The sequence below is a fragment of the Coenobita brevimanus genome, chromosome 63 (assembly GCF_032717465.1).
Source record: "Coenobita brevimanus isolate Jiangsu-jjx chromosome 63, ASM3271746v2, whole genome shotgun sequence".
Lineage (NCBI taxonomy): Eukaryota > Metazoa > Arthropoda > Malacostraca > Decapoda > Coenobitidae > Coenobita > Coenobita brevimanus.
In genome coordinates, this window is record NC_137016.1 from 2,436,134 (window position 1) to 2,461,348 (window position 25,215).

The 25,215-nt window shown below is 42.0% G+C and overlaps 1 protein-coding gene across 2 annotated transcripts in view; it reads right to left on the reverse strand.

Annotated features, from left to right (window-relative positions):
- LOC145404305 (carbonyl reductase [NADPH] 3-like) overlaps positions 1–24,858 on the reverse strand; it is a 52,168-nt gene extending 27,310 nt beyond the window's left edge. Inside the window, exons 1-3 of one of the 2 annotated variants that reach the window (XM_080275826.1) lie at positions 24,741–24,839; positions 12,625–12,678; positions 1,389–1,517 (exon numbers count right to left, since the gene is read on the reverse strand). In XM_080275826.1, the coding sequence (XP_080131952.1) occupies positions 1,389–1,517; positions 12,625–12,648 (153 nt within the window). In that variant the 5' untranslated portion in view covers positions 12,649–12,678; positions 24,741–24,839. Of the gene's footprint in view, positions 1–1,388; positions 1,518–12,624; positions 12,679–24,740 lie in introns of both variants that reach the window. The other variant, XM_080275827.1, reaches the window with a different exon arrangement.
- Between the last annotated feature and the right edge of the window lie 357 nt (positions 24,859–25,215).

The following is a 25,215-nucleotide window of genomic DNA, read 5'->3' on the forward strand; positions in this document are numbered from 1 at the left end:
ACTCTGTGCCTTCTTTACTCCTGCACAGTTGTTGACTTTATACACAGGTTTTATTCGCCCCTGTGTAGAGTACAACTCTCACGTGTAGGGAGGCTCCTCACATAGAGCTCTTCTCAACAAGCTTGAGTCAAAGGCTTTTCGCCTCATTACTGCTCCTCCTCTTAATGGTCCCCTTCAACCTCTGTCTCCTCACCACACTGCAGGATCCATATCTCTTTTCTATGACTACTTCAATGGTCACGGCTCCTCTGAACTGTCTGCTTGCATCGCTCCACCGCTACAGCAGGCGTGTAGAACCCTCTAGCAACTAATACTCATCCCTTTTCTGTCCAAATCTCTAATGCATGAGTTAACCATTACTTCCACTCCTTCATGTATACAACAGATCAACTCTGGAACTATCTCCCTCTGTCTGTATTTTTTACCACCTATGATCTCCAGTCTTTTAAATGCAGCGTGTCCAGGCATCTCAATATGAACAGATCTTGAATTTAGCTCTCTGTTATCTCGTTTTTGTTTTTCTTGGAGAGAACAATCTGTAAGTTCCTGGCCTTTGGTTCCTTCTTCCTTGCATATTAAAGAAAAAAAAATTCCTTCACAGACACCTACGATCGACACATTGAGCCATTTGACTGAATACCATGCATTCCTTATCATGTGCATTCCATACATATTTCATCTCTTCATTTCCATTCCCTGTCAATTCTTTGGCATCTATAACCAATAAATTTTGCTTTCACACAAGTACATTTACCATACCCATTAACATTCTCGTTCCACCACATCTCCTTCCATCTTCAAGAAAAAAACCTTTATAATTGCTGAACACTTGTGTCACTCTTTACAGAAGAAACTTAAACCTGATACAAAATTAGAAGCAAGATTGTGAGAATAACAAGTCCTACTTTAAATGCACTGCAATTACACACACACACACATACAAAATGCACACATGCAAGAGAGAGAGAGAGAGAGAGAGAATGTCGGCAACGACGTAGGGCCGTCTCCTACTGCTGAAACTGCTGTATGTGGACTCTAGAAAACTAGCCTTAGACCCTCTTATGCCCAGAGTCTTACTGAGTCTGAAAGGGTAATACCTATAGAGGAGAAGATATTTTATTTTTTGATCAATATGATACAAAGAACTGGTTCAAAGAGCACAGCAGTATAGCTGTAGATAAGACTGCAAAGTTCATCAAAAACAAAAATTGAACTATGAAAACTGACAAAATTAAAGGTGTCTTCACCAGTATTTCATCAAGATTACTTAATTCAGTATTTCATCTAGACTACTTCCTTAATTCAGTATAAAATATAACTACCTTCTAGTATTAAAAGATGTACAGCATATTAACTTATTTCCCACACTCAAGAGACAGGCAGCAAACCTTTGCAAGTTCGTCAACAGCAGCATGACCTCGCCCTTCATCCCGTGCTGTAAGATAAACCACACCATCGAATTTCTTACACAGCTCCTTCATGATGCCAAAGCCTATGCCTTTGTTGGCACCTGTTACCTGAAAACAGAAAGTGTACATCTAGTAGGTGTATACTATATTATCAGCCCTGCACACTAATACAAGTGGATAAATGTCATATGGTCAAACTACCCTATAACATGTAGGGAGCTTTGTTATGTCTGCTGTCTGTCAGTTGGTCACCTGTCACAGTGTTTTAGTCAACCATGAAACTCCTCCAACAAACTACAGTATGGTACATGGATGATAACTAGTAAGAACATTTGATATTCTGCATTGCATCTCTCTGCAACTCGCTTCCCCAGAGTTGTTTCCCTCCAAACTTCAACCTACAGCTGTTCAAGTCTAACTGTTACAGATATTTTACTAACAAAGGACACCAGTAATCTGGTGTATGGATTAGTTTTTTATCCATTTGTTTTTCCTTCCTCTGTTCTGTTGTTTAAAAAAAAAAAAAAAAAAAAAAAAAAAAATTACCCCAATGTACAATAAAAAAAAAAAGGCATCAAACTTTACCAGAAAAGAATGTTATCCTCTTGGCCAGGCATCTTGAAGTATAAGTATGCCAAATATCTGAAGTAGAACTATGCCAAATATCTGGCCATTAATTCACAGTACAGTAGCTACCTTGATCTAACTCACTAAACTCAAGGATATTATTTCACTTTATTATTGCCATCTACTGACAATTTTAATCAACTTAGGACAAACTTCTTGAATGGAGATGTCAGATATGTCATTAATAAATTCTTTCAAAATGAAAAAGAAGAAAACCTTTCCTGAGCTGAATAAAATTACTTGGTAACAGCAGGAATACACTATAACTATATTACTTGGATTTTCAGGGTTATTTATGCCAGGATTTTAAGTCTGGGTTCTCATTCAAAATCAGCTACCATATATAATGCATTTCAGTTTTTGTTGGAATATTTAGTATCATGAATGAAAAAGTAATTGATGTACTGTATGTTGATGTAAAAGTATACTGGTGTTGTACTACGTTTTAGGATACGATAAAAATTAAAATGATCAGAAAATGGGGATAACTGCACCAAAAATTATAAAATATTGCTGAATAATGGGTCAATTAAACCCAGAAAGAAAAGTCAAGCAGCAAATCATTACACAGTATTCCTTAGTTGTTGCTGATCAACCCCAGACTGTGTGGCTGAGCAGACCCATCAACTGTAGGCTAGCAACCATCTCTGTATGGCCATCTAGTACGATGAACTGATGTCCCCTTGTGGTACATTGTCATAATAATTACTGCAATTAGCAAAACTAGAAATGGTGGTAGGTGGAAGCACTCACCATCCACTCACTTGATGTGGTGCTGCTTTGGGTGTCTGCCCTTTCTTCTCGTCCTTCCTTCCTCTTCTGTCGTTCTTTCCTTCATTCTTTCCACTTCTTTCAGCCTATGAATGACTTTACACATCCTCTTCTGTCTTTCTTTCCTTCATTCTTTCCTCTTCCTTCTGCCTATGGGCAACTACACTGAGTGACAAGCCAAATGGTTTCCTCTACACCAGGAAACCATTTGCTATGCTGGGTGGTAACCATATTACCAACTAATGGTGCCTGGTAGTTTAGTGGGTAATTAAGGTGCTCCAGTCGGATTGAGCCTGTGCAGGTTTCTATCCAAGGGGTGGTTGGTGTTTATTGCTCACATAATGCCACTCACGGATGAGTGAGGCTGGTCACTCTCATCTTAACTGTCAGGACCAACTTGCCTAACCGTGGGCTCCGCCACTCCTCATGGGACAACTTAGGATTGGATGATGGATGGATGGATGAAGAAATTATTATCACAGTTGGGAAAGAAATTTACCATGTACAGTACAGTATCAGTATGTCTATCTACCACCCTTCATATATAATTACATAAAAAAGTACCATATTACATGCTCAAATACAATTTCTTAGTATACTGGTTTCACAGATAAGAATCACAGATACAACCCATCCTATATGTCCTCATTATAAAGGATGTTTTCTAAAATACCTGGTACCATATTACAATTCATATACAACTGGTACTCTAAACTGGGGGAAACTGGTAAATTGGTTTTATAGGAATGAACTGAACAATGAGAGGTAATTTTTCTGAAGACTTAACAGCAAAAATGGATTTTAAATACAATACAGTGCTCGTCAGAAGTATCGAGCGCCTATGGCAGGGCGCGCAACACTTATGGCCAAAAAAGAATCACCCGTTTTGGTACTAAAAATTGAGCCAGATGTTTGGGGCGCTAGTATGTCACAGGATCTTGAGGCCTTACTGCATGCTGGTTGGTTCCCGCCTCAGTTGCCTACGGGCTGCGTGAGAGAGAGGAACTCCGCCGCGTCTTCCTCTCTTATTGCGCCATTTTTTACCTAGTGTCTCGCAGTGTTTTGGCTTTCGCCACTTTGTTATGGCACCTACCCGTGAACTATCGAGTGAAATCATATCCCAGATCATTGCTCTAAAGGAGGCAGGCCACCCCACGAAGGAAATTAGTAAATTGGTTGGTGTGGCTTGATCGACAGTGCATAGGTGATGCGCCCGTTTTTGAGTGAAAAATAGTGGTGACGTTCCCACAAAGAAACCGGGGTCTGGTAGGCCAAGGAAAACTTCCCAGAGGTCTGTTAATGTTTTGAAACGTGCAGTGGAATCTAATCCTCGTGTGAGTGCAAGGAAAATAAAGGAGAGCAACCCGGAAGTGTTTGGTGAGGTTTCTGTGTGCACAGTGTCTCGAAGAGTCCATGAACTTGGTTACACAAGTCACAGGCCTGCGAGAAAGCCTCTTCTTACACATTACCAGCGACTTCGTAGGCTTGCCTTTGCTAACAAATACCTTAACTGGGGTGAGGAGCAATGGTTGTCAGTGTTGTGGTCTGATGAGGCGACGTTTAGTGTTACCTGTAATCGAGGAGCATGGGTATACCGGCGCAAAGGTAGTGACCTGCTTGACCCCCATTACGTGGAAAGCACAGTTAAACACCCTGATTCACTCATGGTATGGGTTTGTTTATCTGGTAAAGATTTGGGGAATCTTGTTGTGCTTCCCAAGAACCACAGAGTGAATCAGGACGTTTATCTGGAGCTTCTTTGTGATCATTTACCTGAGTCCTTCGAGATCACAAGTGCACGAGTGTTTCAGCAGGACGGTGCACCTGCTCATAAGGCCAAATCGGTCACCAATTGGCTTCGTGACTGCGAGGTATCATTCATGAAAGACTGGCCAGGCAATAGCCCAGACCTCAACCCGATAGAAAACCTCCGGTACCTCGTAAAGAAGAATCTCCAAGGGAAGAATGTGAGCACTCTGCCTAAGCTGAAAGCAGCCATTTGTGACTCCTGGGACAAAATACCCCTCCAGCATCTCAGGAACCTCGCCCTTTCATTTCCAAGATGTCTCAGGTCCGTGAAGAAGCGTAAAGGATACCCTACGAAGCACTAAAGGTAAATAAAATGCATTATTTATATGTTTTTTCAATGTTGAAAGGTTTGTTTCGTAGGAGGGACGCAGGGCGCTCGATACTTCTGATGAGCACTGTACTTATAACAAGGGTTTATTTTATATACCATTGACTTTATGATAAAAACCCACCTATTTAAAAGTGGGGGCCATGGCACTCCTCTCCCTACCCTCATAACTAAAGTGCTTAGTAGATCAATGTCAGCTAATATGGAATGAATCGTAAGTTACCGGGACTTACCTAGCTGCTTCTGTCAAAGGATGTGCTTTACGGTATATTTTATTCTTACTAAGGAGAGACAATTTTTTTTCCCCCCAGCTTACAGCAGATAACCTTGGTTGAAGGGGTAGATGGGAATCTCCATTAATTCTGTCTGCTCATGTACATGCTTTTTATAGCATATTCACACTAACAACAGATGATTTTTATTTAGCTGAAGGGAAACATTCAGCTTAAAAACGTTGAGGCCAGTTCCCAATAGATCATAAGGTAACTGCTAGCTGCCTCAGGACCTCCATAAAAGGAGGCCTCCACAATTTTTTTTCCTTTTTTACTGTTACAGAAAAGTCCCTGGATATAAGGGAATGGGAAAATGAAGTATTTTAATATTTCTTCTATGTACAATTGACCAAATAATTACAGGTACACACTTAGCACAAAACAATCTGATGCAACTGATAATGGCTAAAGGAAAATGTCATATGATATTTTTTTTCCCCCCCATGCTGGTAAACATGCTTTCATAGGGTTACTAATATGTCACTTGCTTGAAACATTTGCAAATCTCTATTGGTATAACATGCATATTAAGACAATATTAGACTGATTTTCATCAGACTTCACATGACACACTAATCATTTCTGATATCACTGAACCCCTCCTGTGTGATACTTTTCTGTCTGATTGTATAATTATTAGGAAAAAATTATATATGTAATTTTAACCATATTTATCCCAGGGCCTCCATCTACCTTAACTGGCACTACTTGAGGCTCATATATACATATATATATATATATATATATATATATATATATATATATATATATATATATTTGTGATAGGTGGTGGCAATCATCATCCACTCACTTGATGTAGTGCTGCCTACTTCCTTAGCTTTTATCATTCTTTTTCTGTGCCTGCCCTCCTGTCTTCCTATTTCTTCTATCTTTCCTGTCAATCTTATTCCTTTTCTTTCCTTTACAGGTGGTTTTACATTGAGTGACAAGCCAAATGGTTTCCTGTAAGCCAAGAAACCATTTACAACGCTGGGTGGTAACCATATAACCAAACCATACGTGCTCCCAACGTGTCAACAAGTGGGTTGGTGAAGGGTTGGTGCCCCTCCCTGTAAAACAACTAACTCAGTGTCAAATGGCCACCCTTTACGGGATTATGGTGTCTGGCAATAGATAGATAGATAGATTTTTTTTTTTTTTAAGAAGAAGAAGATGGCACAGTAGAGATCAGAGTAGTGCAACCTATGTGGAAGGTTAGATTTGGGGAACTGATCTGTCCACAACAGGCAGGCATTCCACATAGGGTTAATGGGATGAACTTACTGGGTATTATTCTTATCGCTGTACAGTGCAACCTCTCAAAAACCTACAGTTTCCAAAATATTTTTTTTTATGGAACAGAGATTGTTGGTATTATCTGTCTTTAAAAAAATTAATGCACATTTTAAGATAAAGTTTATTTGTGGACAAGTATAAAAACAGATGATATAATACTAATATAAGGAACCATACAATAAACCCTCGATATACCAAACTCTCTTTTAACAAATTTCAATTTTAACGACCAACTTGAGCTGGCCAAATGTTATGTTTGGCCAGCTTAAGGTGGACGTTAAAAAGAATTTTGTTCGGTAAAAGAATGGACATGTGGGAAAAACCAACCAGCGTGGCATCCTTACACAGACACACACACACACACACACACACACACACACACACACACAGAAAGGGGAAACAAGACCAATGAGGGTCAAGTTTACATCAGAAAGTGTAATAAATGAGATACTTAAAGTGACCTGGAAATTAAGCAAAGAGGCGGGGATGGAAAATATTATAATAAGAAAAGATCTGAATGAAGAAGAAAGAGAAGTTTTAAAATCATTAAAGGAAGAAGTAAAGGAAAAAAATGATAAGAGGACAGAGGAAGAATGTAATACTTTTTTTTGGAGAGTATTGGATATGAAAGTAAGGAAATGGTATTTAAGGAAATAGAAGTGAAGGAAACTAGGGGGGATGGTTGTGAAAGATCAGAAGTTGAAGAAGTGGTACGGACAGAGAGTAGGAGAGAAGAGGGTATTAATAATGTCAAAAATAATTTGAAGGTGATATATACTAATGTTGATGGTTTCATATCGACAAGGATCGAAATTAATGATTTCTTGAGAGAACATGAACCTGATGTCATGTGCCTTGTAGAGACCAAATTAAGAGAAGATATTGATGTTCATTTGGGAGATGGTAAATACAAACTGTGGAGAAAAGACAGGAAAGAAAAAAGGGGAGGAGGAGTGATGATAGTAGTGAAGAACAACATAAATGTAGATACTGTGGAAATGGGAGAAGGCAGGGCTGAAGTGATATATATGAAATTAGAAACTGGAGAGAATGTTAAGAGAGATATGGCGGTAGTGTATGTTCCCCCAAAGACGAGAGCATGGAAGGATGACGAATACCATGAGATGTTGTCAGATATGGCTAGCTACTTGCAAAAAATAATTGAGAAAAGCAATAATATAATTTTGGTGGGTGACTTTAATTGTAAAGAGGTGAACTGGGAGGAATGGTACTCGGAGGCGGCGAGGATTCGTGGGGTACTATGTTATTAAATATAATAATGAATAATGTGATGACGCAGTGGGTCAAAGAAGAGACACGGTTTCGAGGTGAGGACACACCAGCAAGGTTAGATTTACTGTTCACCAAAGAACCCGATGTAATAGAATCATTGGAATATCTCTGTCCTTTGGGAAAAAGTGATCACGTGGTCACTGAGTTCCAGATGTTAATAGGAAACGTCGAGCCAAGAGACGAGCTTCATAGACAGGGAAGATACAACTTTGGCAAAGCAAATTTTACAGGATTGAGAAACTTTTTTGAAAATGCGGATTGGAGAAAATTCAGAGAAACAAGAGAGATACAGAGGAAGTGGGATATCTTTCTAGACCTCTATAATTTGGGAGTGGAAAAATTTGTACCAAGAGTAAGAGGGAAAGAAAACAGGAAAAAGGAGTGGTTTAATAGAAGGTGTATGATAGCCAAAAAAGAGAGATAAGGCGTGGAACAATTGGAGAAAGAGAGGTAACGACAGAACAAAGGAAGAATATAAAAGAACAAGAAATGAATACATAAGAATACGTAGGGAAGAAGAAAGGAATTTTGAAAAAGGTATAATTGACAAATGCAAGGATGAACCCAAACTGTTTTATAGATTTGTTAATGGCAAACTGAAACAAAAGGAAGGAATCACCAAGCTGAAAGTAGATGGAGAGGTCTTTAAGGATGCGGCAATGCAAGCAGAAATAATGAACAAACGTTTCCAGTCAGTTTTCACTAAAGAAAAGGAGCTTGTGGAAGGGGAGGGAGTGATTAGAAATGTTCCGGTGATGAAAGATATAAAAGTGGAGGTGCAGGAAGTGTATAAATTACTGGAAACTCAAGATGTAAGGAAAGCCCCAGGACCTGATGGAATTTCTAATTGGGTACTGAAGGAATGCAGAGAACAACTGGCGGATAAAATTCACAGCTTAATTGTATGCTCACTGGAAGAGGGGAAAGTGCCAAAAAGAATGGAAGAGGGCAAATGTGGTACCAATTTACAAGGGAGGAAACAGGGAAGAACCCCTGAATTATAGACCAGTGTCTCTAACCAGCATGGTCGCAAAATTGTGTGAGAGAATCCTGAAAGACAGATGGATAAAATATCTGGAAGAGATGAATATTTTGGCTGAATGTCAGTTTGGATTCAGAAGTGGAAGGTCATGTGTTTCAAACTTGTTGAGCTTTTACTCAAGAGCGATTGATGTGGTACAGGAGAGAGATGGTTGGGTGGATTGTGTGTACTTAGACTTAGAGAAGGCCTTTGACAAGGTACCTCATAAGAGACTAATGTGGAAACTAGAATATATAGGAGGACTAAGGGGAAACTTCTGGAATGGATGAGAGACTTTTTGAGAGACAGACAAATGAGGACAGTAATAAAGGAAAAGATGTCTGGATGGAGGGAAGTAACAAGTGGAGTCCCTCAAGGCTCAGTGTTGGCGCCAGTAATGTTTCTGATTTACGTAAATGATATGGTAGATGGAGTGAACAGTTATGCGAGTCTGTTTGCTGATGATGTAAAGATCTTGAGGAAGATAGAGGTTGAGGAGGATTGTAAAATACTGCAGGAGGATTTGGATAGGATACACAATTGGAGCCGGACGTGGGAAATGAAATTTAATGTAAAGAAATGTAAAATATTGGAAATGGGTAAAAGTACCAGGAGACCATCACTGAATTATTTTTTGGGTAATGAATTAATCACAAAAAGGAGAGAAGAGAAAGATTTGGGAGTGCTGGTCCAAGATAGTTTGTCACCAGAAAAGCACATTAACAAGATAGTTGGAGAGACTTATAAGCTCTTGACTAACATAAGAGTAGCATTTCATTATATGGATGAGGAAATGATGAAAAAATTGATAGTGGCCATGATCCGCCCAGGTTAGAATATGCAGCGGTAGTGTGGTGCCCACACAAAAGAAAGATATAAACAAGATTGAGAGAATACAAAGAACAGCAACCAAGATGGTCCCCAGTCTGACAGACCTGTCATACAGAGAGAGGCTGGAAAAACTGGATTTGCCTTCGTTAGAGGAAAGGAGAAAGAGGGGAGACATGATTGCGGTGTTCAGGACCATGGTGGGAGTAGATAAAATTGACAAAGAAGATCTGTTTGTATGGGATAAGAGAGCAACAAGAGGACATGGAATGAAATTGAAAAAGTCAAGCTGCTTGAAGGATATCAAGAAATATAGCTTTCCTTACAGAAGTATAGACTTATGGAATAGCCTGGACAAAGAGATCGTCCAGTCTAAAAACTTAAACGAGTTTAAAGTTAAATTCGACTTATTGAGAAACAGCGACGGAAACCCACGAGCATAGTACATTCCGTGTATATCACAATTAGGTATATTCTTAAATATTTGAAACGACTTAGACAAAGAGGTGGTGCATGAGAAAAACATTCATGTGTGTAAAGGTAGACTTGATAAATGTGGATATGGAGACAGGACAACACGAGCATTGCTCAATTCCTGTATACTACAAATAGGTAAATACAAATAGGTAAATACACACACACACTTCTCCGCATCCCACGGAATGCCGCATGTCTCTAGGTGACCAGCATTGTGAGAGGAGCCATAGAGCATTTATTGAGAAAAAGAGCCATTTAGATCTAGCTGTACGTTATTGTGTTCAACTGTGCATCTGAACGATGCTCTGAATCTAATTATCTTTGTTCGGGAAATTACCGAACAGCATGGTGTTCGGATTTAACGTCGAGGGTTTGGTGCCAATTACTTTGTTATATTGAGGGTGTACAGTACTGTGCTTCATTCCATTTAATTTTCATGATACTACAGGCTATTTTTTGCATGATTCCTCTCATAGTTATTATTATGATAATTAAGAAGAAAAGAAGAATTTTCCCGGAATGGATAATGTGTGGTAACAGAGGAATACAGTAATTGGTTACCAAGCGTACAGAGAGAGAACAGTGGTATACAGGGCAAAATCTTAGTTTCAAAGGCTCCCATGGGGGATGTAGTGTACTGATGACTTGGTGCTGATTGCAGAAAATGAAAGGGAGGTGGACAGATTTAGGAAATGGAGGGCTGGAATGGGGCACAAAGGTCTGAGAGTAAATGTGACTAAAACAAAAGTGATGACATCGAGGGCTGGAGGCAGTACTGTCAAAGCAGGAGTGTGGCCAAGTGCAGTTTACCACAAGGGTGCAGAAAGACACTCCATTTTGTGCAGTTTGTGACAAGTGGGTGCATAAGAGACGGTGTGGTACTAGAGGTAGACTGTGCAATAATTCTGATTTTGTGTGTGCCATAAGTCAGAGAGAGCATGTAGAGATTGTCAGGTGTGAAGGGGTCTCTTGAGTGTGTGAAGGAGTTTTGTTATTTGGAGGACAAGTTATACGCTACAGGTGGGACTAGGGTAAGGAGTGGTTGGAGGAAGTTCAGGGAGCTACTGCCTCTCCCACCACTGAGATGGCTCTCCCTCCATGCTAGGAGATCTTCGTATGTGCTATGTGTTAGGAGGGTAATGCTGTATGGTAGTGAAACCTGGGCAGTACGGGAAGAGGATATTCATAGGCTCTGTCTATCTATCTATTGCCAGATGCCTTAATCCCATAAGGGGTGGCCACAAACAAATTGCCTCCATGTTGTCCTGTCCCCTGCCATTTCACTGCCCTGCTCCCAATTCACACCCCCCTCTCTCATATACCTTCTCACTCCATCCCTCCATCTCATCCTTGGCCTCCCCCCTCCCTCTCTCCCCCTCCACCTCAATCACATACACTCTCCTCATCAGTCTCTCACTCTCCATCCTCTCCACATGGCCAAACCACCTCAGTGTGTTTCTCCTAATGCTTCCTATCACATCCACATCCACACCACAAAGCTCCTTCACTTCCTCATTTGTCAGTCTGTCTCTCCATGTGACTCCACATGCTCCTCTCAAATAACTCATGGATGTTGTAAGATAAGGACTGAGAGAGACCTGAGATAAAGTCACAGAGTGTGACCTCAGGAATAAGGGACTCAACAGGAAGGCTACCAGAGATCAAGCAGTGTGGAAAGCCACCATTAGGTGATCAAGACCAAACACATGCAAGCATGCTGGAGCCTTCATAAGTCAAACGAACCACAAAAAAACGAGCCTTAAACAGTGCTGAAAGGAAGTATGTGCTATTGAAGGTGGCAAAACAAATTAAGAGATAAGCCAGAGATATCACAGACAAGCAGTGTGTGAAGAAAGATGAATGAAACTGAAAGTACTGGTGGACAGTGAGGACATTAAAAATACTTGAAGAGAGCTTTATGACTGGTTGCTGAATGATAAGTCTCACTGGAACTGGGAAGGCTTAGAGTCAACAGCTCCAGTGATTGACCTCTGGCCTCTCATAGATCCTGCTACTGTGAGCAAGGCAACTGACAGGATGCAGTTATGGAAGGTGGAAGGTGTGAATGGGTTGACTGCTGAAATACTGTATTGCAGTGATATAGGAGTGGGTTTAGTTATTGATCTGATAAAGCTAATTATATATGAGTGTGTTGCTCCAGATGACTGTCTGAAGAGTGTGATTGTAAATAGGTACAAAAAGAAGAGTGATGCGCTGAAAAGAAGTAATTACAGAGGCATAAATCTTTTGAACCACCGAGACTTCACTGTAGCAATTAACTAAACAAAATACTGTTCAGTCATTAAGCCCAACCATGTTGATTCTTTGTAAGGTAGTTACCTTTCCCTGAGTCACAGTTTTATAATGAATGTATTTTTTATCTCATATAAAGCTTGCAGCTTGGCCAGTGCTGACCTTCATTGTGCCTCATATGAGGTCTGCAGCTCAGCAAAGGTTAATGATAAAAGGTAAAAAACAAAGATCTACACTCACCACAGCAATTCTTTGCATAGCCATGACTACTGAAGATTCTTCTCACTCTTGCTCCTGAAGGAGAAAAAGCCTATATTACCTAAATGTAACACATGGCATAATAAAAAAATAAATTAAAACAAGCCCATTGCCTTAGCAATGAAAAATCTATCACTAACATTGCAATAGCAAATTACAGTGATCCCTTGGTTATCGCACATAACTGGTACAGTGCCTAGTGCATGATAATGAAATTATGAGATAACAAAAGCACAGAATCTATGGGATTCCTAATTGGTCCCAGGCACCCTACTTATAAAAAAAAAAAAATCCTTTTACAAGAATTTAGACCCACTAAGCACAGTCATACTATTATGGTAAATATCAAAAACACATACAGGCATGGTTATGTTAATAGAAAATTATGAAATGGCCTGAATACAGATGAAACACATACCACACAGAGACCTGAGAAAGGTTAGAGGTAACTTGGAGAGTTAGCGGTCTCCACCACCTAGGATTAACTCCTTCAGTAGGGCCTCAACTTTTAATCCCTCACAGTCATCAGAAACCACAGATTTTGCACCATCCTCATTAGCGGAAACCAGCTCAGGTGCACGAAAACAAAGTTTTTATAAGCCAAAAAATGCACGATAATGGCCGGAGGGCAGATTTTCATCTAGCAGTGATATCAAAAACGACCATAACCAAGTGTGTAGTATGCAAGGGATCACTGTTCATACACTTCAAGAACAATTCTCTTATCTAGTGCTATGTCTTCAGAACTACAAATACCTGACACAATGTATACTGTACTTATTGTAAACTGTATACAATAGCTGCTGGTGATTCCTCACAACAGCATGAGAATGAATAATAAAAAATACACATTTCAAAAACAATCCTTTTAGTTACTGCCATGTCCTCAATACTACAAATATCTGACACAATGTATACTGTACTTACTGTATACGGTAGCTACTGGTAATTCCTCACAACAGCATGAGAATAACAAAAATCACAAACCTTTGCTCCTACCCTCTAATACATTTACCTACAGTACCCTCGCATCCAACATGGTAATATTGTCATGCACAGGTCCTGTGTTGGACCAAAAACGTGTTGGACAAACAACAGAGCTTATGGGGAAAAGTGAATTATGTCAGCAACCCTACAAAAAGTCACCCTAAATACCTACCATATACCTTTACATATATTGGTACTACTGTAATTATAATAAATGGTGCTGTACTATGAATGATAACTAACTTTTTAGGATGGTGTTGGTGGGCTTGCTGGGAATGGAAGGTGGTATCCGAGGCTGTAGGTAGTCCTACTGGGTTCCCGAAGGATGGCTGCTGTTCCTCCTCAACAACCCTCATAAATCCTGCGAAATCACACTCAGAATCACTGTCCTCATCCACATCCATGGAAGGTCCTGTTTCTGCCTGTCCTAGCACTCCATAAGCCTTCACTGCTACCAGGATCTTGTCTTGTTTTTTATTATGGTCCTCACGCTGGGTTCATTCGTGTCGTAGGCCTTGGCGATGTCCACTTTCCTCTCCCTTTTCTTCTTCCTCTCGATGATTTCTAGCTTGGTGGCCTGAGGGAGGTGCCGTTGCTTCTTGGGGTCCTCAGAAGGCTTCCTAGGCATCGTGAGCAGGATAAAATGCAGTAGCAAGGGCAGAAAATGCAGTGAGAAAAAAAGCACTTTCCAATGCGAATTATGCGACTGAGTGGCACTGTGGCGGGAGAAACTTAAACAAAACATCACGTGAGAGCAGAAGCATTTTTGATTGGGCGACATCACGGTCACGTCATGATAACGGGTGGGGGAGGCAATTTGATAAGAAGTTTTGATTGGCTGTCAGTATCACAGGAACGTCCAGTATGACCGTGTTGGACCGGGGGTGATCGTGCTAGAGCTGAACTCTTCAGATTTCGCCCACTTCTCGGAGCTCCTTGCGTGTTATGCTAATGCACCCATGTTATAGTAATTAAATTGTATTCAATTATACTAATTTTTTGCTCTCCGTGCTGGACGTGAATCATGCTGGACAAACGTGTGTTGGATGCGAGGGTACTGTACATCTAAACATCAGAGTAAGACAATGCACTAAAAGAATTAACAAATCACGTTTCAGAGCCAACATTTCAAGCATTTCATTACAGGTGGAATAATTAGTCTGAATCTTTACAATGCAAAGACCTCAGCTTTAGCAGTTTTGAGTAGTACAACCAGCAACTAATCGTTTTCGTTTTCGTTTTTAAAGGCTCCAACATGCTTGCATGTGTCGGCCTTGGTCACCTAATGGCGGCTCTCCATGCTGCACGATCCATTGCAGCCTCCCTGTTCAGTCCCTTAACCCTAAGGTCACACTTAATGACCTTGTCCCATGTCTTTCTCGGTCTACCCCTCATAACCCCACCCCCAATATTAACACTTCTCACCTTCCTCACCCAACTATCATCCCCCATCCTCTCCACATGTCCAAACCACCTCAATCTACCTCTCCTCATCACAACACCAATACACTCCAGTCCCATCCTACCTCTCAACTCTTCCATTGTAAACCCAGCCCCTCCAGGCCTTGGACGCAGGGACGCACTGCACATCCACCTAATCATTGTCATTTCTGTACGTCTGAGCCGGCGAATGTCTTCCTCCTTCACTGCCCAGGTCTCACTGCCATACAGCATTACACTCCTAACACACGCTGCATACAAAGACCCCTTAGCACGTAGGGAGAGCCCCCTCAATGTCAGGAGAGGCAGGGATTTTATTAACTTTTTTTTTTTTTTTTTAATAGATTGTAATGGGGTGTATAAAAGCCCGCGATGCCCAGAGGCAAAGCGGGGATCCTCTCTTTGGCTCTGTGGTAACATGCGCGTGTATGAAATGCGGGGGCCTGAGATCGAATCTCAGCCAGGACGGTGATTAATTTGTTAGGTTTCATTTCAGTTATTGCATTGGTTGGCAGCGGTGTTGGATGTGAGGCAGGGCTTGGTTGGCAATTTGATGTTGTTCCTTGGTTAGCTGACAGTGTCCCTGTCCTTACATCCCGAGGATGGGCTGTTCGGTGTGGTCCACTGCCTCCCCAAGGTGGCCTCCAATGCTACGCTACCTCGTGTGTGTTCGAAACTCACCAAATTAATCATCAAGGGGAGAAAAGAGGCAAAGCAGGGATCCTGTCTTTGGCTCAGTGGTAACGTGTGCGCATATGAAGCGCAGGGGCCTGAGATCGAATCTCGGCCAGGACAGTGATTAATTTGTTAAGTTTCATTTCAGTTCTTACATATAGCCTATATACATATGTCTGACTATGGACAAAGGCTTCAGGGCCTATTTCTTAGGGGCAGTGGCCTATCCCAAGGCCCAGTAGTCCACCTACACCTCTACATGTCACCATTTCGGCACTAACACCCACCGTCCATATTAAATACATGTTAGGGCTGTCTTATACAGGACTGGTGTATTGGTAGTAGCAGGGGTACTTTTATGACACGTCGGCAGGTCTCCTCGTAGATCAAGAAAGTCTGCCTTTATGAAATTCAAATCCTTAAACTATTCCTTGCCCCAGCTGGGATTTGAACCTGGGTCCATTAGGACTGCAGGCTACCTCTCTACCGATTCAGCTACCACCTCCCCTTGTACATATGTGTCGTGCAATTCCAACCATGCAGGTCTCTTTCACTCCCAATCTGGATCAATGATCACCTAACCAAATGTTCAATACAAGATGCAGACCACTCCTTCCAGAGGGCAAGCTGTCCCTTAATAATGTTTTCAGTCATAAGTCCCACAACAATCTTCATAGTCAGGTATCCAGCACTTACAGAAAGAATAGTTGGATGTGAAAGCCACTACTGACACTATCAGAATGGGCAGGCATTACTTTCCAACTGTCAGTGATACAAGAAAATTCTGTGAGTGATGGTCAATACCTTCCATGGCACTATACCACACATTTTTGATAGGGACATGTTCTCAGATCTGTGAACTTGCCTTAACATACAGTTTTCCCAAAGTGAGTTGTAAAATGGAAGCTTTGTGTGTTGTACAGTATTATTCACAATTCAGTTATACTGATTATAATGGAAGCATTGTGTGTTGTACAGTATTATTCACAGTTCATTATACTGACTGTAAAGGACACTTTGTGTGTTGTATGGTATTATTCACAATTCAATTATACTGATTATTGGACTATACATTACCAGTATCTTTTTATTTTCTAATGACCTACACAACAAAATCATGTCCTCTCATATAGATCATCATGTCGTCCCAAGACCTAGACTTCCACGCCATTTTCAGGCAACACTGGTAGGTGAAAACAGTTATCTTTCTCTGACTATTCCCATATACCCTGAGTTGTAATGCTATGTCCTGGCACATTCACCTCCAGACATACAACAACTGCTTGAAAGGTTGCTGGAAGCCTAAGGAGTAAGGAGACCTCCCCATTTTTGTGTCTGTGGTGGTGCAGTGGCTGAAGACTGGAGGTGGTAGTCAGTCAGGCCCAAGTTTAATCTATGGGAGGTGTGACTGGCCTGCAAACACCAACTGCTGTATAACTGAGGCAAATTACTTACAACAGTCCCCTGAAAATCCTGCTGACACCCAGCCAATGATCAGTGAAATGTGGTACAAGAGCATTCATCAACTGCACCATACAAGCAAAACCCTCAGTTGGCTTAACTGTCAGAACATTCATTCATTCATCATCCAATCCTACATTGCCCCATGAGCAGCGTAGGAGCCCGGGGCTAGGCAAGTTGGTCCTGACATTGTAGATGAAAGTGACCAGCCTCACTCATCCCTGAGTGGCATTACGTGAGCAATAAACCCCAACCACCCCATATATATAAACCTTCACTAGCTCAATCCGACTGGAGTGCCGTAATTACTCACTAAACCACCAGATGCCAAAATCTGGTTATATGGTTCCCACCCAGCATAGTAAATGGTTTCCTGGTGTACAGGAAACCATTTGGCTTGTCACTCAGTGTAGGGTCACCCACAGGTAGAAGGAGGAGAAAAGAATGAAGGAAAGAAAGACAAAAGAGGGAGTGTAAAGTCATCCGTAGGCAGAAGGAGGAGGAAAGAATGAAGGAAAGAAAGACAGAAGAGGATGGAAGGAAGGAAGGATGGAGGAGAGGAAAGGGCAGACACCCGAGAGCAGCAGCACTACATCGAGTGAGTGGATGGTGAGCGCCCTCACCTACCACACAACTGTCAGAACAACAATAAATAAATGGTTGGCTATGATCTCCCCATTCATGTCATTCACATCCAGTCAGTTCAGTTTAGATCTGTCCAGGATCATTCAGACTAGTGAGATAAGTTTAGGTCCAGTTAAATCCATTTCAGTTATCAAGGTTCAGCACAGATTCTTTGTATCCATTCAGGTTCAGTGAGGTTTGCTCACATCTGCTGAAGGACATTTAGGTCAGTTCAAGTCCATTAAGGTTTATTCAGGTTTAGTTAGGACTAATCAGGTGATGTAGGTCCCCTCAGGATCCCTGTTAACCCACCAAAACAGTAGTATGTAGATGGCTACCATCCTCCTGGGAGGTACTACCAAAGGAGTGACACCGGGTCAAGGCGCTCAGTTGCTAGCTTGCACAATACTCCCAGGTGGGGAACCCAACCACATTTACCAAGCAGTCAAACTCTGAGGAAAGACTACTACTCATACATATCTCCTACACACAGCTCCTCCACTTTCCCTGTTCCAATCCTGGTGAGGTGCTGTTTGCCATAGGAAGATGGCTGCTTGCCGGTGATCGAGAGGTCTGCTCGGCCAAAAGGACCAAGGTAGAGCAAAAACAACATCTATTCTGAAAATCACACCAGTTCATACTTTCATGGATTTTCAGGGTCATTCAGGTTAGGCCCATTCATGCCATTATGTCCAACTGGGCCCAGTGAGATCAATTCAGGTCCAGCCACATCCATTCACATCAACTTATAATGCTATCCATTTGAGTCATTATTGTTTTCTGCCTTGTTCGGACTCAAGTAGCTACTGCAGAACAAAGGAGTATGATTTCAGCATTTTATGTCCTTTCAGGTCACTTCTGGTTCATCAAGCTCAGATGGGCCAATACAGTACAGATAAAAGATTGATTCAGGTTATAATTGTACAGTATGTGCAAAAAAATTTGCCTATATGGTGCTACTGTTTATCAGAAATCATATTTAGGTTTTTTCAGTAAATAATATCAGATGAGGTAATGAGATGTTAAGGGATCTCACCTTAATCCTATGACGATATTGCTTAAGTGAATGAAGTGGAGTGGTGTTGGGAAGAACTTAGAACCTCTCAGCATGAGGTGGGGGTGCTCCCTCATGCTGTTCTCCCTTCTCCAGCTCCTCAGCCTCCCTCAGGAAGCCTTCAAAGTCTGCCTGGTTTTGTTTTGGTTTCTCCCTGGTTTTGTAGATCGTCCTTATGGTCGACTCGTTCCTCCCATATTCTTTCGCCAGGCTTGCAAACTTATCTCCCTTCTCAACACAACAAATGAGCTCCAAACGTTGACTGTACGACAACGGCAGCTGCTTCTTGATGCCACAGGGCTTAGAGCGCTTCTTCGGGGGTTCGGGAGGGGCCATGGAAGGTAGGAGGTGGGGAGAAAGTGCACAAAAAAAGGCAGGTAGCTCTCGTACCGCACGATGATGCTCTGTACTGTGCGGGTTGGCGGGCAGAACAACAACAACATGGTGGCATTAGTATGCATACTTACCACCAGGGACGGGTGGTGATTGGTTGTTGGGTCGCGGTTATCAAATTGAATGCCACGGTTTACGATTCTCTTCGGAAAAGGCCCACTTCAGTGCCTAGATCCGCAATTTTCATGACTTAACAGCAGTTTAAGGGTGCTGGGAGTCAGACAGCCACTTTTCTGCAGATTACGAATCTGTGGTTTATAAACATGCGGTTTACGAGGTTTGAGTGTAGACGTGTTATAGAAGAAAAGTGTTTCCATAATGTTGCGATAGAAAATCAAGTTCTGACTTCTAATTCTTACCTCAAATAACACCTACAGTCTGATTCCGTTATACGACTGTTCACTATGTGATAAAATGCGAGAATGATAATTCAAAAGTTGGCTACCGGCATATCCTTTTTCAGAATAATGTAAAAAAATTGGTCGCGATTTCGCCAGAACAATATTTTGGGGGGCTGTCTCGAGAATCTTGTGTGGACACGGTGACAGATGCAAGCCAAATGTCATCTGTCAGAGCCAAGATGGCCTCCCAAGGTTTATATGCACAAAACCCCCATCTTGGGTCTGCATAGGTGGTGGTCTTCGCACCAACCCTTTGAGCCTATCTCACATGTCCCGCACCAGCGGTCATCTCTCGCAGGCTCTCCGAGTTAACTAACCTTCTTGATTGTGTGGGACCCTTGTAATGCTATTGCTACCACCAACAGTGCAACTACATTACAATAGTAAGTGAAGAACTTAGAGTGTGTGAAATAAGTGAAGCTCTGAACTTGGAAACCAAGTCTGGTGCTACCTCCAGTGGAAAGTGTGGTGCTACTGATGCTGCTGAAGGCAAGGATAAAAAGGCAAGGCGTAGCTTTTCCCTTGACATGAAATTTGACATTATTAAGCCCCATAAAGTGTGGCAGGGACCAAGCAAAATCACTGATGCCCTAAAGCTGTCCCAGTCCATGATCTCAATGGTTATAAAGGAAACAATGACACCACATAATTACAGCATCACAGAACATGCCTGCCCTGACTGCAAAATGTCTAACTACAGCAAGGGAGCCAGTCATGGAGGAAAAGGAGCATCTAGTTCTCTGGGTTAATGACCTGAACAGAGAGAAGCGGCCTCTCTGCAGCTCCTTTATCTACAGAAAGGCTCTTGATCTGAGGAAAAACCTTAAGGAAAAGGAAAATATGGATGCTAAGGAGGACTTCAAGGCCAGTGCAGGTTGGATTAAATGTTTAAAGGTCGATGCAATCATCAAACATGTGATCATGCATGATGTGGCTGCAAGCACAGACCATGTGGCAGGTGAGGCTTTTTCTTTGCAGCTCAAGGCTGTTATAGAGGAGGGGATACTCTTCTAAGCAGGGCTTAAATTTTAAAGAAACTGGTCTGTTTTGGATGCGGATTTCAAGGAAGTCCAATGTCAGCCAGGAAGAATGACATGCACCTGGGTTCAAGGCAGCAAAGGACCATCTCACCCTCCTCTTTGGTGCCAATACAGAGGGGGACCTGAAGCTCAAGCTGGGAGAACCCCTGAGCACTGGCAGGGCTCATAAAGGAAAAACCTTGGGGTAACAGTATTTGGAGAAGCAACTCCACACTCTGCCGGTTGTACGGTACACAGCTGGGTACCTATTCCTCCACCCATGTGGCTATGCCAGCAGGAGCAACATTCTTAACCATTTCCTCCAGGTAGTGGACAATGCCCCATGCCACTGTGAGTGCATGGAGGACCGGGTGGATAACATCAACGTGTGCACCTGCCCCGATCACATCATGACCTTCAAGGCTTATTACCTCCACTGCATCATGGAGTAGATGGTGAGAGTGAGTGACTCTGGGGCAAGTGACACAGTGCAGCTCTTTTGGGAGAAGTTTAACATCAAGTACGCCATCGACAATATCTCGGCATTGTGGAAGGAGGTGCCGCTGAGCACACTGAATGCCATCTGGCACAAGGTGTAGGGTAGCTGGAGTGTCTGTACTCCTTCACAGGGCTCCTAATGGTCAAAAACATTGTCAAGACATCATCCATCTTCCACATGAGGCTGGTTTTGAAGAGGTTGACAAGAAAGATGTGCAAGACATCTTGGATGGCCACACCAAGCAGCTGTCCACAGAGAGGCTCAATGAGTTCATGGAATGAATGGTGGAGGCACAGGAGGGTGGCAAGGATGGCAGAGAGGATGGGCACCTCCACGTTCTAACAGAAAAACTCTGTAGAAGTTCCTCGCAAAAATGAAGAAGGGTATTGCATTCATCTGGGACAAGGTCCCAAACCTGGCAATGAGTGACTCATCAATGCATGGGGTCAAACAACATCTGAATGTGTACAGCAAGCTCCTGGGAGCTAAGAAAAAGCAGCATGCCAGACTATCATCACCTCTCCCGCCAGCAGCACCAAGGAAGAGCCAATGCCATCAACAAGTGTGTGCAAATGCAACATCCTGCGTCATCTGCTTCTGTCATGTCAGTCTCATCTTCATTGCTGCCTGACACACCTATACATCGTGCTCTCCAGCACACTCACTATTCTGCTCTCCATATGCCTCACCACATCATTCTCCCTTGGCCTTACCACATCACTCTCCCTTAGCATCACCGTGTTGCTCTCCCCATCTCTCTTTTCCTCCTCCTGAGGACCTGAGGTGATCATCCAGGCCCTCTGACTGTACCCCAGCATAAGGGTGGACCCCTGGTGATGACTTGCTGTGGCCTTAGACAAACTTCAGGTGGAGGCAGAGATATTTTGAGGCATATTAGCTTTACCTTTATCATTCTTTTTCCATGTCTGCCCTCCTCTTTTCCAATTTTTCCCATCTTTCCTGTCACTTTTTACTACTTTTCTTTCCTTTTCAGGTAGTTTTACAATGAGTGGCAACCTAAAGCTTTCCTGTGAGCCAGGAAACCATTTCAAATGTTTAGTGGTAATTGTATAACCATCCAACACATGTTCCCTGAGTGTCAACAAGTGGGTTGGTGGAAGGTTAGTGCTTCTCCATGTAAAACAAAAAACCCAAAGTCAAACACCCACCCTTTATGGGATTAAGATGTCTGGCTAGAGCTAGAACAGATAGGCGTTGCAGCTGAGGCCATCCTCCCTAACCCCACTGAACCCATGTTATACTGACTTCGCTATGAGATAAATCATTGTGATACGTTTTCACTTGACTCAACCCTATAGTACCCGGTACTGTGAGACTGGACTCTATTGCTGGCACCTTTCCAGAGGCTTTCCTTGGTGTGTACTGCCTATGTCTGCTATTGATTTATTAGCTACAGTAACTACCGGTAACCAAGTTTTAGTGCTAAACTTTTGATGAATTGTGTTGACTACCACACAGCCTATTACTTTTTCATCAGCTTAACAACAATGAGCATTGATCCACTGCAGCTTTAATGCATTCTGAAATACCCACTCCATACTGTAAGCCTATGGAAAGTGACTCCACAAAGTTGCAAACTAGTTTAATAAAGTTAAACTAATGCTAAGAACCAAACAAAATGATTAAAAAGTATTGTAAATGTACCGTTTAGTTTATGAAGTCCTTGAAAGAAAATACCAGTTCACTTCTCATTAAATAATAATAAAGGGATATAATCCCCAAGCAAGGCAACTATGGCCATATAGCCCCACTAGGTTACAGGAGTGTGCTACCACTCCTGGCACGGCAGTCCCAGGTGAGGCTTGAACTCGCAATCCCCCAATCATGACTCTGATGCCCTACCACTGAGCCATCGTCCCCCCTGTTCACTTTTTATTACTAGCTTGTTTTTCATAATTTTCTGATTAATCTTATGATTGTAAATGATCATTTTGTGGTGATTTTGTTTCTCTCTCTCTCTCTCTTTTGCCAGATGCCATAATCCCTTAAGGGATAGCCGTTTGTCTTTGAGTTAGTTGTTTTACGGGGACGGGCACTAACCCTCCCCCCCCAAGACATTTGTTGACACGTTGGGAACACATATGGGTTGGTTGTATGGTTACCACCCAGCGCTGTAGATGGTTTCCTGGCTTACAGGAAACCATTAGGCTTGTCACGCAATGTAAAGCCACCTGAAAAGAACAGTAATAAAAAGTGACAGGAAAGATGGAAGAAATAGGAAGAGAGAAGGAAGGACACAGAAAAAGAATGACAGTGGTGAAGGATGAAGTAGGCAGCACTACATCAAGTGAATGGATGATGGTCGCCACCCATTTTGTTTCCTACTTGTTTTTAATGCAATATTTATTTATCCGACGCATGATGTTTCTTCTGGGCATAATGGCGGACTTGGTTTCCCATTTTGGGGTGTCTGGACAAATTACCGGTACAGTGTTACATCAGATTAGGTTAGATTAGGGTAGGGAAGGTTATATTAAGCTGTTTGTGACTACATTATATATACCGGCAAGACAGTTTGGCCATGTGGAGAGGATGGAGGGTGAAAGATTGACGAAGAGAGTGTATGTGAGTGAGGTGGAGGGGGGAAGAGGGAGGGGGAGGCCGAGGATGAGATGGAGGGATGGGGTGGAGAGGTATATGAGAGAGGGGTGTGTGAGTTGGGAGCAGGGGACAGGGCAACTTGGAGGCGATTTGTTTGTGGCCACCCCAAACGGGATTGAGGCGTCTGGCAATAGATAGATAGATAGAACACAGTAATCCTTAAGCATGTAGTACCACCGTATTTTGCAATTTTCCTTTTTTTCCCTTAACTTAGCTCTTCATGGGATTCTTTAAGTATTTTGTGATTGCGTTTTCAAGTTTCAATGTTTTTCTTTTGTTTTATGAAGTGCTGAAGGGATTAAAATGGTTTGTTTACATATGGACGCCATCTTGTGGTGCACGAAGACAGACATACACCATCTTTGAACACCATTTTTTAACGAGATTACCCTTATCAGTGCCTATTTATTCAAACCTATTTTTTTTAATTAACCCAAACTTATTTATCATATCCTAACCTAACCTATTTCATACTAACCTATCCGATTTTATGCTAACCGAACCAAACTTATCCTAACCTATTGCTTATGTAATCGCATTTTCCTTGTTTATGATGGATCCTCTTCGTACTTGAAAACGTACTTGTGTACGCCTTTAGCCTACATTTAGTCACTGAATCATTTTTTTTTTTTTTTTTTGAGGTGGTCTTATAAAATTATGTCTCCTTATGGATTACCCGTAGGGCTAGGTTCGGTTGATTTAGAATACGGTTCTATAAGACTGCCATTACGTTTGAGAAACAGGAGGAAATCGGAATGAACATTGATAAAAACAACAAGAAGCAGCGGTTAACAATCATTTATCACCATAAAAATTATTGGAAAAATATATAAAAGAACCAGATAGAAGAGGAAGTGTACTTGGAGTACAGGTAAGGTATATCCGCTGTTCCAAGATAATTTACCATCAGTATTGCCACATACTTTTTTGGTCGGTTGCCTGAAGCGTGTCGGTGGGTATGGACAGTGGTAGTTTTACATAAATAGCCTACACCACACTAAACACTTCACCCTATCAGTCACGGGACTCGAGAAACAAAAGTCACCATGAATCGTCTGCTTACAAGGTCGAAACCAATGTTAAGGTTGCATCCGAATCCTATGTTTCAATGTTCGATTTTCCTTGAATGGCAGATAATACATGGTGTGCTTTGCAAGTGTACAGAAAGTATACACGAGGCGAAGGTACCATGTTTTATAAATAAAAATCATAATAATTAAATTACTTGCGCCGCGATCTTTTAAAATGTAGCCCAAGATGAGGAGGACACTCTACAGAAGTAGCCCAATTCGGCGGGAAAGTGGCGATGTTGGCAACACAGGTCGCACGCCATGGAGTTTTTTTTTTTTTTTTTAATTCAAGAAAGAAGGAACCAAAGGCCAGGGACTCGCAAACCGT